At 37.6% G+C, this 19341-nt stretch overlaps 1 protein-coding gene across 35 annotated transcripts in view; it reads right to left on the bottom strand.

The window, feature by feature from the left end:
- The window catches only part of QTMAN (queuosine-tRNA mannosyltransferase), a 430462-nt gene that overhangs the window by 202450 nt on the left and 208671 nt on the right, over positions 1-19341 (bottom strand). For 34 of the 35 annotated variants that reach the window (XM_089329218.1, XM_089329219.1, XM_089329217.1 and 31 more), the window contains one exon: positions 15576-15749. The exons of the other annotated variant lie outside the window; for it this stretch is intronic. In XM_089329218.1, the coding sequence (XP_089185344.1) occupies positions 15576-15749 (174 nt within the window). The remainder of the gene's footprint in view (positions 1-15575; positions 15750-19341) is intronic. 35 annotated transcript variants of the gene reach the window in all.

Here is a 19341-nt window from a genome sequence, read left to right as displayed (position 1 = left end):
ATAACATAAAACATAACAAATACAAGAAAAAGAATAAAAAGCAAACAAAATAGAGCAACAGAGACACACCCATATGCGGCAAGAAAGAGTTCTGGATGTCCTAATTGCTTTAAACAGAGTAATTAAGGAATTGTATCACAAGAAGTTATTAGAGTTTATGAAGGTAGTCAGAGAATATATGAAAAAAATCAACTACACATCACAGAAGTGTGAATCTTCCATACAAGAGCAAATTAAACTTTATATATTTTAATGATCTCCAAAAGCATCAGGGATTGAGGTAACAAAACAAAGTGGTCAGTTCAGATGCTTGTGAGAAGCAATAAGCTGACAACATATACCATAGAAAAGATCTTACACAGTGGAAGGACAGAGAGATGTGCAGGGAATGTATACCATGCACTGTGTCAAGTATTTATCCATTCTCTCTCCCATAATCCTCACTTGGTCCCTATGATTTAATGTTATGGAACCTAAGGGTCAGAACATGTGATGTAATGAAATAATATTGTCCATCTTGGAAGTGTCTGAGTCAAGACTGGAACTCAGGACTGACTCCCAAGTTTACATTCTTCCCTCTGCACCTCAAAAAAATCTTAAACCTACACACACACACACACACACACACACACTGTGGTGTCCGCTGAACTAACCAGAACATCATCCAACTCTTGATGATATCAATCAGCTATCCAAGTAGGACTCACAGATGAAAACAGACATTCTCCTGATAGGTCTAGGAAGGGGCGGAATGAGCACAGCACCAAAACGACCCAAGATGGAAATTTTAAATAGCTTCCAGAGACAGAAATGGAGCAAAAGCTCAAGAAAATTTTTAATCATAAAGAAAAAGAATTTATACAAAACGTGCAAAGAGAAAGCATTAAAAACTTGATAGTTGTAGATAATACTGGTTCACTGAGGATTTGTGATACTAAGTCCCAGAAAAGGGACAAGAGAAAATTACTTTCAGGTTTTGAGTTTCACATGCTGGAAATTCCTATTCCTCACTCTTTGAGTAAGTTTTATATGAGTAGCCCCATGTTTACTGGAAGAAAAAAACATGTTATAAGCAAGTGGAGTTGGCTGAGTCAGACGCATTTTCATCTCAAAATGAGTTACAAAGAACTAGATATGTTCAGTGGAAAAAAGAAAAAAAAAGGGGGTGATAAAACTTTAACATGTGAGACTCTTCTAAGAAATTTTTGATTGTATTGTCCAGATTAATTGAGCCTACCAATTACAATAAATAATGCTAGTTCTACATTTGTAATAACTTCATGTATTTTTTTTCATCTGGCTTATAAATTCTGCTTCTGCTTCTATGGTGCTCTAATGATTTTAAGTAAAAATTCCCCTACTGTAGATTTTGCAGCTAAAATATGGAAGAATTGGACTAGAAGAATTTTTATGTTCAAGTTTTTATTTTTCAGGAATGCTTCCAGATCTAGAAAGTTCTGACTCAATCTTTTTATAAGAAAAAAAAATCAACTGCCTAAACTGAGAACAAAATGCATTTATTTACAATGGAAATGTGGATGACATTTTTCCCTGATTTTCATATTTCAGTTAGTAATACAATAATTTTCAAAGTTTATGATGTTTCTGAGCTTGCTGTCTCATGTTCTGTTTCCAACAGAATTCATCACCTGGCTATTGCAGTTTCCTGTGTCTGTTACTTACATTGTTTCAAATCCATTTCCATAGTCTGAAACTGAAGCTCTTTCTTCAATCAGTGATTATAACTGAAGTTAAGAATTTGGTATTATAAAAAGAGTTTTGGTATTATAAAAATGAAATGTAGTAGCTTTTGAATAGATCCACTCCCTCCTTGTACAATTACTTGGCTGGCCGCGGTGTTGGTAAATAGTGGAGCAGATTCATACTGAGTTTGAATGGGGTGGGTGTCCAACAGAAATAAATCACCTTTCTACATGTAAACGAAGTTAGAATTGCAGGCCATATTCCTAAACTCAGAGTCACATGATAGGAACAGGAAGCACTGGTCTAGGGACTGAATCTCATAAGAGGAAGACATTACCATGGATACATAAAAATATATCATATAAAAGAGAAGAACGGCTAAAACGTTATTTCTTCTCTTGGTGCCCACAAATTATATAGGAATTTTACTGTGTGGCCAAGGGGAAAATAAAGGAAGAACTTCTACCATTCTCATTTCATGGCTGTTGAAGAAACAAGACCAAGATTTCAACTTGCACAATAGGCAAGGAAATGTTGATTTACTGAAAGAGTGGCAAGTATGTGTGTAATTAGTGGGTTTACCTTTACTTAAATGAATTCATAACTAGATTTCCCACACTATATTTTGTTATCTTCATTAATTTTTTTTGTAATTTTTTTTGGCAGGTAGAGTTAGACAGTGAGAGAGACAGAGAGAAAGGTCTTCCTTCCGTTGGTTCACTCCCCAAAAGGCCACTACGGCCAGCGCGCTGTGCCAATCCGAAGCCAGGAGCCAGGTGCTTCCTCCTGGTTTCCTATACAGGTGCAGGGCCCAAGCACTTGGGCCATCCTCCACTGTCCTCCCGGGCCACATCAGAGAGCTGGACTGGAAGAGGAGCAACCAGGACAGAACCGGTGCCCCAACCGGGACTAGAACCCGGGGTGCAGGCGCCTCAGGTGAAGGATAAGTCTAGTGAGCTGCGGCCCCAGTCTTCATTAATTTTTAAAAAGTGATGTACTTAATAGCAGTGAGAGATAAAACCGAAATCTTACAAAATAAAGTGACAATTATTTGAGAACGAGGAAAACTTGTCATATCAGATCACTCATGGAAGCACCTCAGTTGACCACTGGTAATAACACAGACCTAGCCAGGGGTGAGACAGGTATGTGATTCACCTCATAGAAGACTAAAAGTGCCGAAGATCCACAAAACATGTATCAACAGTACATAGAATGGTACTTGGATTTAATATTTGTAGCAGTATTTTTAAGCAGAATTTTGTCACTCATTCCATCATGGTAAAGACATTCAGTGCTACAGCAAGCAGTACAAAAACTCTAGATGTTGACAAAACAAATATCATCTGGCACAGAAAATTAAAGAAATTACATACAGGTTAATCAATGCACACAACATATTTTGAGAACACATGAATATAAAACAATAATAACCATTTTCTTAATGTCCATTATTCCTGAAGCATTTTACCAAGTGCCTGATATACAGTGTCTAATTTAATTCTCATAGCAACCCAGTGAGACTGATATCATTTCCCCTACTTTATAGATAAGGGGGGGAAATGAGGTGGTAGAGGCCAAGCAATTTTCTTAACACTAGGCAGCTGGTTAGCAGAAGACATAGCTTTGACATCCAAGTTAATTTTCTTAAGTCCTATACCATGATGACCCAATCATCATGATTCCTTACCCAAAGGGGACTGAAAGTGATGTAGTTATTCAATTACGAGAAGACAAATGGTTATACAGTAGATTCCTGCTTATCCAGGAATAAAGAGTTCAAAAGATCTGACATTTTTACAAATTTTGAACTCAATTTTTACGAGGCAGTAACAAATGGTAAGAAACCGTAATCTGGGGTTTATTTGCAAAACACTGTTTCAGCACGGGTGGCTGTTGTGGTGCAGCACGTTAAGCCACCTCGTGAGATGCCCAAGTACTTGGGTTCCTTCCACCAACACAGGAGACTAGGATGGAGTTTCTGGCTCCTGCCTTCAGCCTCACATAGCCCTTGGTGTTGTAGGCATTTGGGAAATGAATGAGTGGATAGGAGATCTCCGTCTCTGATGCCCTCGCTCTGTCACTTGGAATTTCTAGTAAATAATTCTTAAAAAAATAACTTGAGCAGTATCAAGTATATCAAAATAAAGAGCAAATCCAACCAACACTTGTGAACACAGGTCAATACAGCAAAGCACATGAAGTTCTAAATGATGACACTGAGGCACGAAAAGGCACTTAGTGATGCTCAGCTCCATGTAAACGAGCCTCCATCATCTCAGATTCAATATACACAACTCAGAATTCACCATCTTTACAACAGCAGATCTGTTTCTCAATTCCAAAAGCACAGATGTTCTCCCAGCCACTGTAATCAATACTGTAAGCGGATCCTGGACATGCTGCCAGTTGCCACATCAACTAACTTGTCAAGTCTACAACTACATTATTTATGAATATTCTCTCCTTCTTATCTGTGGGTCACTCTACTGGTTCAAGTCTTTAATAATCTAGAAGCTTTTTCACTTCTTTCTCTGCATCTCATATCCTTTCCTAATAATATTCTACTTTGCAACACTAAATTCTCCATTTCATAATATAACAGTGACTCCCAAATTAATTCTTGGTCAAAGGTCAAGTTTCTGTCTTAATTCCCATGTAGTATTATCACTTCTTTGCACAACTGAGTCAAAGAAATTTATCTCCTAGATATGAAGATCATTCACTGCCAGAAATCCATATCCCCAGTCTCTCTCTTCATAATGTGCTCTCTCTCATTTACTAACCCCTTTCACTAACAGCAAGAATAACATGGTATTCTTGGAAGCATATGCTAGAGCCCTACAGTTGGAGTAGCTTTGTGATTTCAGGCAAAGTTGATCTCTGAACCTTAGTTTTCTCACTTGCAAAATGAGAATAATGTCACCTCACTTACAGTGGTTTGGTAAAGAGAAAAAGTTACATACATAAAGTACACACCCAGAAAAGGCACTTGATAAATGATAGCCATTATTATTACGCCTAAAGCTTAGTAAGACCTTAATCTCCAGCTCAAATGCCATTAAAAGCACAGTTATTCCCATCTTGCCCTTAAAGTCACCTGGGTATGTCTTTATTCCTACAGAGCTCTTCACCTTAAGATTCAGGATTTTGTTTTATTTATCTTGAAAGCCCACAAAAAACAGGCACCTAGTAAGTGTTGGGTGAACAATAGCATATATAAGGCATCAAAGAAGGAAATTACTGTTAAGTATATTTTATTGCATCTAATTACTCTAAAACATATTTTAAAAAATTTTCTGTACAGCACAGCCTCTTACCTGGAATTTCTTAGGGAATGAGTCTTCTGGAAAAGGGACTGAGTAGTTTACTATGCAATGGTATATTCCAAATTTTTTTTTTTTTTTTTTAGGAAAAACTTTCTAGATCATGCCCCTGTATTCTTAAATAGAATTCTGAACAACTAAAAGTGCTTCTATACTGATCACTCCATTTATCATCATTTGCCACCAATGTAGAATATGTACCCATTATAGGTGCCAGCCAGATGTAGACAGCAGTACATGTGTCTTTTCCTGTCATAAGACATCCTGCTTGTATTGCTGAATCATACTGTTTGGCTATAGTAAAGTGGATGGACAGGATATAAAGCCATTCCTATATGTATTTATTTGAGCTAGTGGTAAATTTTAGATCCTCAACTATTCTACAGAAATACGAGTTTTCAAAATCTTGTTCCCTCTTACTTTGGGGGCTGGAGTCATGTTGAATGAGTAAGCTTCTCAGTAAACACCTAAAATGATAATGATGACAGTCTCCATAAAGCCACTAACATTTACTGAAAATTTGAGAGGTTTCAGTCAGCACATTATAATGATTATCTCAGTCCTGGGTTTTATTCTAATTCCCATTTTACAAAAGGGGAAAATGAAACTCAGGGAGTGTAAATGATTTACCCTGAATTGCATGGTGACAGTGGCAGAAGCTACACCAGAATCGCTGTATATCATTCTGTGGAAACATGGCTAGTATTCAGCATTAACAAAAATGGAAGGATTAGAGTAAGTGCCTTTCAAAATAAGAACCATGGCTTATTCCTTCAAACATCAAAATAATGTACATTAAAGCTAACATGTATTGTACCTAGCCCTCAATGAGTAGAGTACACAAAACAGAATTTGTTCTTGCCTTGATGCTAAGGGAAGCTTGGCAAAGCCCCTGAGCCTGACCGGTGTGAATGTGCCTACCTGAACGTGGGCTGAATCCCTTTCAGTTCTGGTTTGATTTTGTTACATGACAGCTATCCTTACAGAGCCTTGTTCTATGACTCCTTTGGGGTTGATGGCCTAGCTGAGTATGTTTTCCAATTCACAGTCACTCTTCTACATGGTTGTCTGTGGTCTTTGTTTCTCACTGCCTAGATTTCTTATGATAGGACTAAAAGAACCTGAGAAAAAAATGGACACCTAGCTGTTGCTGTAAAATCAAATAAACATTCACTATATATTGAGAAAACCAGGGTAAACCATCCCATAATGAAAAACATGGCTTTCACTGTTGCTGCTGAAGTAAGAACATTCTTCATATTCTTCCATGTTCTTGCTAAATTCAAGAAAGCAGAAATCTAACTTTTGCAATTAGTGAATAATATATATGATACTTTCATATAAAAATGTATTTTGAGTTGCTGCCTGAAATGCTGGCATCCCATGTAAGCACTGGTTTGAGTTCCAGCTGCTCCACTTCTGATCTAGCTCCATGCTAATGTGCTCGGAAAAGCAGTAGAAGATGGCCCAAGTATGTGGGACCCCGCCACCCATGTGAGAGACCTGGAAGGAGTTCCTGGCTCCTGGACTCAGCATGGTTCAGTCCTGGCTATTGAGACCATTTGGGGAGTGAACCAGCAGATGGAAGAGCTCGTTCTCTCTCTCTCTCTCTCTCTAATTCTGACTTTCAGATAAATCTTTAAAAATACATTTTGAGTAAACAAGAATTTGTTCTATATAACTTCAGGCCAACAAAGGAATATATATATATGTACATATTTATAAATGCATATTATTTATATATATATACACACAGTCTATTTTCTTAATAAGGACATTAAGAAGAAGACAGAAAGCAATGAAGCATGAAATTTTTGCTGTAGATACTAAGGAGATTTCTTAAGAGTGCAACTGGTATTAAATATTAGAATGACTTATTAAAAGATTTTTAAATGTACAGTGTTTCTATAATTTTCAAAATAAGATTCAGAAAAAGGAAAAACATTTTTGCTACCAAATATAGATATGCTCACATTTGTAAAAGCAAAACTTTTAGTTCTACTTTGGGCATAGATTAGTATTCAAGAAGACGGTCTACAGAGCAAAGGCAGTAGTTTTATTAAAATGTCTAACACTAATACATTCTCAAAATATCTGAGAAATATGACCACATGTGGTAAAAAGATTAAGGTGTTTTCTGGCAACCCCCCTAAAAGCAGAACTCTTGATGGCAGAAAACACAAAGTCTTCGATGGGGAGGCATGAAAAGTGCCTTCTGTCCATCAATCCACCAATTCTCAAAGTACAGATCTGCTGTTGTGTTCTGACACATCTGCTTTGCAATGTAAAATAGTGTTTTCTTTAATAAGAATTCTTCAAAAAGCCCTTAGGCTCCTCGTCTTTGTTTGCACAGCCTGGGAGTTTTCATTTATAGTTTTCACACTGTTTTTAAAATTCCCCATTTTTGTTTCTAAATTAGTTAGGCAAAGTCCATAAACCTCTGTTTTGGCTTCACATTTCTGCTACCTAGAAACAGTGGAGAGGCACATGCAGAAAAGTTCCTAAGGTTTCAATAAATTAGATGACCCCAAGTGGCCAACATTTTTTTCCTCCCTCCTTTGCTCAAAAGTGTCAGAAGCTGGAAAGCAGATACTCCTAAAGTTTCTATTCCAGGAATGGAATTCTACTGTGATTGGAGGAAACATGCTCTCATTTACTTTGACAATCCAATATGGTGGAAAAGAGGAACAGACAGTGACAAGATCACAGAAATGTGAGGGGTCTTTCAGGGAAAATGAGCATTACCTTTTTTTTTTTTATTTTATTTTTTGACAGGCAGAGTTAGACAGTGAGAGAGAGAGACAGAGAGACAGTTATAGACAGTGAGAGAGAGAGACAGAGAGTCAGAGAGAAAGGTCTTCCTTCCGTTGGTTCACTCCCCAAATGGCCGCCATGGCTGGCGCTGCGCCAATCCGAAGCCAGGAGCCAGGTGCTTCCTCCTGGTCTCCCATGCGGGTGCAGGGCCCAAGCACTTGGGCCATCCTCCACTGCCCTCCCGGGCCACAGCAGAGAGCTGGACTGGAAGAGGAGCAACCGGGGCAGAATCCGGCGCCCCGACTGGGACTAGAACCCGGGGTTCCAGTGCCACAGGTGGAGGATTAGCCTATTGAGCCATGGCGCTGGCCATGAACATTACCTTTTAATTTTATTTTTCCATGAAAGCTTTTGAAGCCCTCTTGTATATAAAATTCTGTCCTAATGATTACAGCAAGGTTGAGACTGGATGTTCTTGCAGTGATTAAACTGGACCAGACGCTCAAATAAAGCATGTATTACTCAATCTAAAGCATATTTGCTTCAATTTCTGAAAGTCCAAACCTAAACTCCTAAGGGTATACCATCTATTCATCCCCTCATTAAAAAATAAATAAGGGGGCACTTTTTAAAGGTCTCCACAGGAAACACATACATTTGATCTTTTTTACATTAATTATGTGTAACCATAATAAAGAAATTTAAACTCTTATTCACGATACAGTGGCATTGAGAAGGCAGGCAAGCAATAAATACACACAAGTGTCAGCTTCAAAAAACCTGAGCATTTATCTTTCTTTACCTTGAGTCTAACTGAGATTATTTTAAAAAGATGATATTCACTATGATACATCCTTTAGCTTGTTCCCTGATGGAATTTCCTGGGAGGTCATGGAATTTTTGAAGGTGAGGGACGCCACTTTATAATATAAATTCGCTGTGCTTTTACAGTGCATTCTTATAGGATCCAATTTGTTGGAAGCAGGGATAATCTAGTTAAATGAAGCTCACAGGCACTGCCTTAGTACAGAATATTTTAGGGGAGACAGACGGGAGAAGTCTAATGCTGTGCAGATGCAATGTACCCCATCCTCAACATCTAATGTGATGGGTAGGCACTGTCCTGAAAGTCAAGTTTCATGCTACAAACTAAATAATCAGGAAAGAGAGTTGCAGAAATGAGAGAGAACCTGAAAAAATGATTTTCTTCCACATGAACTCACAGTGTGAGCCAACATGTGCTTCTTCATAGTACAGGGTACTTCAAAAAACTCACGGAAAAATATATTAAAAGACATTTATTTTGGTGCACAATATTTTTTGAAATCCATGGAGAGTTTTTTCATAATACATATTTTCCATGAACTTTTTGAAGACCCACTGTAAGCACAGACTTCACGTTTTTGCACTAAAATAGGCTTACCCTTTAGTTTCATTTTCCATTAACATTTTGAAGTCCTTACATATCCCTTCTATTTTCCTTCTTACGGCTCATTTTTCAACTGCTCTTTCAGGATTGTTTCTAAAAAGTTCTCATTCCTCTTGATGAGTCTTCTTTACTCAAGTATTCCTTTTTTTTGTTTTTTTAATATTTATTTATTTATTTGAAAGAGTTACACAAAGATAGAAAGAGAGGCAGACAGAAAGAAAGTGGCCTTTCATCTGCTGGTTCACTCCCCAGCTGGCCGCAATGGGCAGAGGAGACCCGAATTGCGAAGCCAGGAGCCAGGAGCTTCTTCCAGGTCTCCCACAAAGGTGCAGGGGCCCAAGGAGTTGGGCTATCTTCTACTGCTTTCCCAGGCCATAGCAGAGAGCTAGATCAGAAGTGGAGCAGCCAGGACTTGAACCGGCGTTCATATGGAATGCTGGCACTGCAGGCAGCTACACCACAGTGCCAGCTCCTCAAGTATTTTGATCAGTTAAAAGTCTCTCTCTCTTTTTTTTTTTTTTTTTTTTTTTTTTTTTTTTTTTTTTTGACAGGCAGAGTTAGACAGTGAAAGAGACAGACAGAGAAAAAGGTCTTTCATCCGTTGGTTCACCCCCAAAATGGCCACTACGGCCGGCGCGCCACGCTGATCCAAAGCCAGGAACCAGGTGCTTCCTTCTGGTCTCCCATGCAGGTGCAGGGCCCAAGTACTTGGGCCATCCTCCACTGCCTTCCCAGGCCACAGCAGAGAGCTGGACTGGAAGAGGAGCAACCGGGACAGAATCTGGCACCCCAACCAGGACTAGAACCCAGGGTGCCAGCACCGCAGGCAGAGGATTAGCCTAGCAAGCTGCGTCCCAAAAGTCTCCTTTTTTAAGCCTTGAGTTCTTGCTGTCACAATGTAACCATGGCATGCTCAATTTCCTTCAACCTTCCTGTCTGTTTCCATTTATAAATCATTGGTTGTTCACTGGTCAAAGTAGGGACTAGAATTTTCTGTGGGACAGCAGCACAGCAAGACTCTGGAGTGTTGGGTTGTAGAGTGAAAAAGCATTTTATTTCATGTTCAATCATTACTGCCTCTATGTGTGATGGATGAACAGTTACTTAGATTCACTCTGCTTAGGATTTTTCCCCCCCACTATTGACATGAAATACCATTTAGAGTTGTTGTAAAGATCAAATGCTGAAACATGTATAATACAGTCAGAACAACTCATGATACAAAGTAAGAATCAACAAGGTTAGCTGTTATGGTTAGTTCTACCTTCGGAAGATGACATTATCAGAAAGGAACCTGCAAATTTTTCAACTGTTCTGATTTCATAAGACATTAAAAATTTCCCTATTTCTGCCAAGTCTTGACTTTTTGACATTCACAAGATCTGGAATAGAAAAGTAATGGCTTTCTGTAGCATCTAGTACAGCAGGCCACAGTACTGCTTCCTTCTGCCTCTCCATTGCACACCCATCAGTACCATGGAGTTCCATGTGAAATTGGCCTGCTTGAAACTCACAATAAAAATTGCCTTTTCAAGCTATTCTATACCCTTCACTATATATGATATTAATCTTGCAAAATCTGCCTTGTTGAACAGCAGTCATCTCTCTGGCCTGGGAGCCTTTGGTCATGAAGGAGGCAGTGCCTGCAACCCAGCAGAAATGGGAGACTTGGCCAATGGTAAGACTGTAGTCAGGGAGATCTAAAGAAAAGGTCACTTAATGACATGTCTGCTGGTCAGTTAAAGCTTACAGATACATATTACAACTGCACCGGCAGCGTTTCATGTTCACTGTCTTCTTCTAGGTGAAAACAGCACATATACAGCTTCGAGCAAGGCATAATGTTTAGCTCCATTTGCTATGATTGATCATTCCTTCCAAAACTGGATTATGCATTTCCCTACATTCTTAAAATGAAATTTACTGATTATCATTTTATCTCTCTTAATTAATCACAGTCATCCTTTTGACATACAAGCTGTACAATCATGGAGAAATGTCTGCAGGGGTTACTTGATGTGCAGAGTTGCCTGCCCTGACACAGAATGGCTGCAGGCTGCTATGTTTTTTTCACTTCCCATATACTTCTTAAAATTGTTTATCTCTCTCCTCCCTTGTTGTCAAGCTGTCACTCAGCTGTCACTTGTAACTGCTGTCAGTGAGCCTGCCTTTATCACACCTCCAATTCAATGCTGCTAATCTGTTGTCAGCTAAAAAGTCAGATAATCGAGACCTCTGAAATTGCATTTAAACATAAGTGGTGAGCTGAGCACTGATGAACATTTTGAGATATGAGTTCTAGTTCCTTGCTGTGCTTACATTTGGCTGTGTGATTGTTAGAAGACACATAACTTCTCTGGGCCTTGGTGCCTTCATCCATAGAATGAGAAGCAGGGTATGTGTGTGGGTGTGTGGTTGTGTGTGTGGTGTGTGTGTGGTTGTGTGTGTGTGTGTGTGTGTGTGAGAGAGCGAGAGAGAGAGAGAGAGAGGAAGAGAGAGACCTTACCCAGATTGGAAACCTACCAGAAGAAAACACACAAAACTTTAACGTGAGTTAACAGAATGCAAGATGGATGCCACTGACCCTTTAACTGTCAAATTAAAGGACACAGGACACTTTTGGTTATCACCTTCCTTAAGGCCTCTACTCTGATCTCACTAGTGATCATCTTTCACAGGATAATTCTCGCTGTTGACCTCCTGACTCTTACCTTTTCATTTCAGTCACAGGCTCTTCCTGCATCAACTCCTCAAGTGTCAAGTGTACCCAACGTGGCCAATGTTAAAAGGTCATGGTGATTACGGGGGACCAACAGCAAGGCCTGAGAAGCAATGACCTGTGTGAAAATCAGGGCACTGTGTGTCCTACAAACCAAGTGAAGAAGGTGTTACCATGTGTCAACTGTTGCTGACATGTTAAGATGAGTACTAATAATTGACCACAGGACTTAGGGGCCTGGAAATCACTGGTGACCTTGACAAAAACAGCTGCGGAGGAACAGACTTGAGAACTGGAGTGATGACATTGAAAGCAGCAAATATAAACAACTTTTTCAAGAGGTTTTGCTAGTAAGAGGAAAGAGTCACAGAATCAAGAAGTAGAGTCAAGAGCAGTTTTTTCATTTTAATATGTAAGAAACAACAGCATTTTTTGTATGCTAAGAGGAATGATTCAAAGAAAAATAGGAATGATTCAGAAGACAAGAAAATTGGTACTGCAGAATAGAGAGAAAACCAGTTAATCATTCAGCACATGAGTCGGATGAGTTCTGACAAAAACGTGGAGATGGGTCTTTGATACAAGGGAGGTCAGGTGGCTCACAATGACCACTGTAATTGTAGAAAATACACAGCCAGAAATGGGTGTGATGTTGCGGGGGCAATGTAGTGGTGTCAACAGAGAAAGTTCTCTTCCGATGGATTCTATTTCCCAGTTAATAGCTGAGAATGAAGACAGAAGATTTGGTATTGGGGATTTCTAAAGAAAGGAAAAGACTTGATTAGTTATCCTATGCAGAGGAGGGAAGGAAAATGCAACATGTTTGCCAGGTAGCTCAAAGGGCCTATGTGAATTTATAAGTCATGAACATAGAAGATGATAATAAATATGGTTGGCTGTGGAACACAGAAGTTATGATGGATAAATAAAGTAGAAACAGGGTAAGAGTGAAGTTCCTATTTATCCAAGAGTGAAGAAGTTGACTCTAACAGTGGGTGATGGGATCTGGTGGAGCTGAGTGATTACTTGAAATGGGGCAATAAAATAAAAAACAATTTTAATGCATATTACACTGACTCTTTGGTAGAAGAATTTTTAATTTTCATATGTTGATTATGGAAATGTGGGAGGTGGAATGGATACAGTACTCTATGTTCAGTTGACAGAAAAAGTGATCATTTATAAATTAATGGGGGTGGAGGAGATAGTAAAATCATCTTTCATTAGGGATGTGCTATATGTCAGATACTATACTAGGTATTAGTCCTGCATTATTTCATTTAATCACTACATCATCCTGATGTAATGACAAGATAAATATAATCATATCCATTAAAGAACTTGCAGGTTCAGAGTCAATCCACTGCCACAGGTCACTCAGCTAAGTTGTGGTCAAGACTCAAATACACATGTATATTAGTACATTGTTTAAGAGTTTCCCCTCCCAAAGAGTTTATGCAGATGATGAAATATTTTCAAGGGAACGTTTACTGTCTCTTCCTTTTTTTTTTTTTTTGGTGTTTGGGAGTGACAAACTAGACACTGAATAGGGTGCTAGGTATCAGCAGGTGCCGCAAGTCCAATATGACTGAAAGCCTAGGTGACAGACATGCCTTGAGTTTCAAAAGAGACCACCTCTTTAAATCCTAATTTTGCTGAACATATGGCTATTTTCCCTCACAGACTAGTATATGTTATGTCATATAGCATATAGCACATTATATTACTACTTTAGCTGTATCCTCTCCTTTATTTTTATTTAAATTTGTTTTTGTCATGACCACATATTTGTACAGGGAGAAAGATTCAAAGGTTTCTTTTTAATCACCTCTTGTTATTTTGCCTTTGGAATCAGTAAATATTTTTTCAACATCTCAACAAAATAATACGCTTTTAAAACTGCAGGCATTAGAATGATTGTCACTCATGCAAATAATCACTTACTTACACTATATGAGTTTGGGTTGTAGAAAGCAAATTACCATTTGAAAATAATTCAAATAACACTCTGGGCTAAGACCTTGCTTATGAATGTTATCTTGCCCACAATATTTCTTAACCTTCTTCTATTTAGCTAGATTCCTTTATGGTAATATGGTTCAAATTAATAAAACATTCAACTGCCACAGGTGTATTAAAGATAGGATGCTGTAGGAACATATCAGATACAAATGAATTTTAAAATGTTGTTTATTTGGAATACTGTAACAGTAGCAATTAAGATGAGCTACAACCACCTCCTCACTTAAAGATGTGCATTTTGCCTGTATATTACAAAAAAAAAGCAATTTACAGAAAACGTAAGGTTCTTATTTTTGAAGTTTAGATAGAACAAAAGCATAACAACTACATTTTTTAAAAGCTGAAATTCTATCCGCATACATAAGAAAACTATATTCCTACAAATAGATATTCTATATACATGCAAGCATTTATGTTTTGAATGTATCACCTATAATGAAAGAAAGCTTGAACAGCACATTGAAATTTGAATTAGAAGTCACAGGGCCTAAAACTTAATCCAGTCTGTGGCAATGACAGGGTAAATGCAAGCCAGTCTCAAATGCTCTGGGCCTCTGTTTTCTGCACTCCATAAAGTAAGGAATGGGCAAGGTGGTCTAACTTTAATTTTATGACTCACTAACTTGATTTGGTACAGGGCAGATTTTTCTTCAGTGAAATATTAACTAGTAAGACATTCAAATAAATCACCATTAGGAGTGCGGATGAGGACTACTGTCCCTACAGCAAAGTCTGGGTGACCTCAGTAAGTGCAGTACACAGACTTATGCTGACCTGCACAGCATGTATGGATGTTAAATCATTTCCTGCCTTCATTTCAGGGCTGAGAAAGGAACAGCTGTTCCCAAAATCATTTTAAGGATGCAGTCAGTAACAAAACAGCAGCATCCCCAGCTCATCTGAGTCCCACTGAAGTAAACTTTCTACTCGCAAGGGAGAAATATTACTAGTGGTAGTAAAAATAGTTTTGTTGGGTTCAACCAAGAGTGAAAAGGAATCTCAGAATGTTCCCTTAGAGCCATATCATCTGCTGCTAATTCAGGGTGATCACAAAAACAAAGATAATAAAAATATCCTTAAGTAACCGAGAAAGAGAAAAAGCAATTAAGTAGGTTTTGATTCCAATAAGGAATAATAATCTTTATTAAGAGTACCAATAATGAGAAAAATAGGAGAAAATATAAAAAAAAAGAGTGTAGACAGTGACAGTAAACCAAGCAGTGAGATTTAATATTGATTTCCTTAGAACAGTAATCATTACATATGCAAACCAATGGGCAAAACTGAAGGCAAAGATGCAGCGATACCTTTGAAAATAACTTCCATAACCAAACAACAAACAAAACAGTTATGTATTAAAATCCTTGATAGCTTGCTTTCTTGATCAATTAAATAAGAGGAAAGAAGGGAAGAACACAATATCTGAACTAACCATTCAATGAAAGGGTGCACATATGACTATTTAGAATCTGTGCAAATCACAGCATGGTGAGATAGACCTCAATGCTCTAATGAACCATGTTTTTGCTGGAAAGTTAAAATTAGCAAGAAAAACACCAATTTTATACATTTGAGAGGTGATTTATGATACAATATTAAGAAAATAGTCAAACAAACTGACCTGCTCACATCAGGGAACCTGATGGGAAAGTAAATAACTTGGCACTTGGGTCTAATGATGCTTTCCAAATCCTTGGGTCTGTGGTCAGGAATCAGCTTCATAAATTTTCCAATAGAATTCAGAAATGATTCCATATTAAAAACTGAATTGAACACCACCACATCAGCCACAAGACTGTCAAGAAAAATAATCAATGCAAATAATGAGCCTAGATTCATTTAGAGTTAATTGTAATAAGCCTCAAAATTCTGTTTAGAAGCCAGCATTGTAGTGCAAGTCACTACTTGGGAATCCCACTTGCCACACTGAAGTGTCAGTTTGAGTCCTGGCTACTTTTTCTGCCAGTCTAGGTTCCTGTCAATGCTCCTGGGAGACAGCAGGATGATAAAACATGCATTTGGGTTCCTGCCATCCATGGGGCAGACTTGGATAGAGTTCCTGGCTCTTGGGTTAACTTGGGCTAGCTCTCCCTGTTGCAGGCATCCAGCAAGTGAACCACTGGATGTAAGGTATCTTTCTATATGTCTCTCTCTCCCTCCACCAATCTGCCTTTTAAATCAAACATTTTTTTTCTTTACAAAAAACCTGTGTGCAAAGAATTCTACACTTCCCATCAGTATCTATCAAGTTCTCTAGGAAATAAGTTTCATTGCCATGTTATCATATCACAAGAAGTTTGATAGCTGGCACCAACAAGGAAAGAAAATAGGAAAATTAAGTTACTAATAGGATCACATGATACCTCAAAATTGTTCCACAATGTTGGGAACTTTCTATATTATCAACAACATTAAGTACAGTAAGACCTTTTTTCTTTTTTGGACCAATTACAGTTGTTGAGTTTCTATGTCAGCGAGATAAACCATTTTATACTGTATTACTGGGAATATTCAGAACTTCTGACTAACTTTAAGGAGACTAACTCAGGTAATGTTATTTTAATACAAGGGCATGATATCTTCAATGCTATTTAGTTGCTTATATTTCATTCTTTAGTCCTTATTCAATAAACCATGTTGGGTTTTTAAAAGTTCTACTACAAGAAGTACTAAACAGGAAGGATTATCGTGTACTGTTTAAATAGCTAATTCCACTATTACATTATCTTTGTGGTAGTCAGAGAAGCAGGATTATTAATGGAAATGGAACCAGAAATCCATTTTATGAGGTCATACTGATTATATAAAGGAATATATTACAAAGGATCACATGCCATGGACCTTAAACTAAATGTAATACTGTCTATTGTAGTCAATGAATAGACTGAGTTCTTGGCCTTTTTAAAAAATTAATTTTACTTAGTTTTTAACAGATTCATTGTGATTTGTAGATACAGTTCTATGAATATGATATTCTCTGCCTCCCTCTCCACATTCCCCACTCTCTTTCCTTCTGACTTTATTTTAGTGTTTAAGATAACATATTTTAAAATTGATACACCATTGGCCCAACTAACCAAAAAGAGAAAGAGAGAGAGAGAATCAAATCATTAAAACAGAGATGAGAAAGAAAATGTAATAACACATACCACAGAAATAAAAACAATCATTAGGAATAATTACAAAGAGCTATATGCTAACAAAAGGGAAACCTAGAAGGCCTGGATAGATTCCTAGACACATTAAATCTATGGAAATTGAGTCATGAAGACATAGAAAACCTAAACAGACCAATAACCAGGATGGAAATAGAATCAGTAATAAATATCCTCCCACCAAAGAAAAGCCCAGAATCAGATGGGTTCATTGCAGAGTTCTACAAACATTTAAAGAAGAACTAATTTCTTCTCAAGCTATTCAAAACAACTGAAATGGAGGGAATCTTCCCAACACCTTCTATGAAGCCTGCATCACCTTAAAGAGAACTATAAACCAATATCCCTGATGAAGATATATGTAAAAATCCTCAACAAAATATTAGCTAATGAATTCCAACAACACATCAGAAAGATCATCCACCCTGACCCAATGGAATCCCTGGTATGCAGGGATGGTTCAACATTCACAAATCAATCAATGTGATACACCACATTAATAAATTGAGGAACTAAAACCACATGGTTATCTCAATAAATTCAGAGAAAGCATTTGATAAAACACAACATCCTTTCATGATGAAAACCATAATCAAATTGGATACAGAAGGAACAGTCCTCAACACAATCAAAGCAATTTATGACCAACCCACAGCCAGCATCCCAGTGAATGGGGAAAAGCTGGAAGCATTCCCCCTAAGATCCGGAACCAGACAAGGATGCCCACTTTCACCCTTGTTATTTAGTATAGGCCTGGAAGTTTCAGCCAGAGCAATTAGGCAAGAAAAAGAAATCAAAGGGACACAAATATTTAATTTTTTTGTTGCTCTCATGAATAAAATTTGTTGATGTCTCTTTTTGTGAGTTCATCATTAGCATAAAAAAGCTACCTTTTTTGTGTTTATTTTGTAACCTGCAACTTTACTGAATTGGTTTATTAATTCTAAGAGCTACTTGGTGGAGAGTTTAGGTTTTTCCATGTACAACATCATGTCATCTGCAAACAGGGATAGACTGACTTCCTCTTTTCCAATTTTGATGTCCTTCATTTCCTTCTCTTCCCTAGTTGCTCTTACTAAAACTTCTAGTACTATATTTAATAACAGTGATGAAAGTAGACATCCTTATCTTGTCCCAGACCTGAGGGGAAATGCTGTTAGTTTTCCTCCATTCAATACAATATCGGCTGTTGATTTTTGATATATAGCCTTCATAATTTTGAAGAATGGTCTTCTATACCTAATTTGTGGAGGGCTTTTTATCATGAAGGGTACTGAATCTTATCAAATGCTTTCTGTATATCTATTGAGATGACCATATTGTTTTTATGCTTCATTCTATTGATGTGAATTATGATGTTTACAAATTTGCAAATGTTGAACCACGCTTGCATTTCTGGGATAGTCACACTTGATCATGATGTATGATTTTTTATGTGATTCTGGATTCAATTTTACTGGTACTTTGTTGAGAATCCTTGCATCTATGTTCATGAAGATATAGCTCAGTAGTTTTCTTTCTGCACCATTTCTATGTTTGGTTTTGCTATCATAGTAATGCTGGCCTCATATAGAGTTTGGAAGAATTCCATCCTGTTCAATATTTTGGAATAGTTTGAAGAGTACTGGAGTTACTTCCTCTTTGAATGCTTTGTACATTTCCTTGATGGAAGACTTTTGATTACAGCTTCACTCTCATTGCTGGTATGGGTCTGTTTAGACTGTCTATATCTTCTTCATTTCACCTTGATAGGTTATATGAATCCATGAATTTATTCATTTCTTCAAGGTTTTATAGCTTATTAGCATATAGTTCTTCATAGTAGTTTTTTATGATGCTTTGTATTTTAGTGGTGTCAGCTGTAATGTTGTCTTTTTCATCTCTAATTTTATTTATTTGATTTTTTTCTTTGTTAGTCTGGCTATTTTGTTTATCTTGTTCTTAACATTTAAATATATTAATATAAGGAAATGTGAAAGCAACGTTGATGGGACATGGACAAGCCAAGAGTTTTTTTTTTTAACTTTTATTTAATAAATATAAATTTCCAAAGTACAGCTTTTGGATTACAGTGGCCTTTTCCCCCCTATAACCTCCCTCCCACCCGCAACCCTCCCATCTCCCACTCCCTCTCCCACACAGAAATAAAAAGAGCCATCAGAAATTACTACAAAGAGTTGTATGCCAGCAAACAGGGAAATCTATCAGAAATGGATAGATTCCTGGACACAT

Source organism: Oryctolagus cuniculus, chromosome 3 (genome assembly GCF_051225735.1).
Source record: "Oryctolagus cuniculus isolate XC-2025 breed Fujian yellow rabbit chromosome 3, ASM5122573v1, whole genome shotgun sequence".
NCBI lineage: Eukaryota > Metazoa > Chordata > Mammalia > Lagomorpha > Leporidae > Oryctolagus > Oryctolagus cuniculus.
Note: the sequence above shows the minus strand (reverse complement) of the source record. Positions and strands in the feature narration are given on the sequence as shown.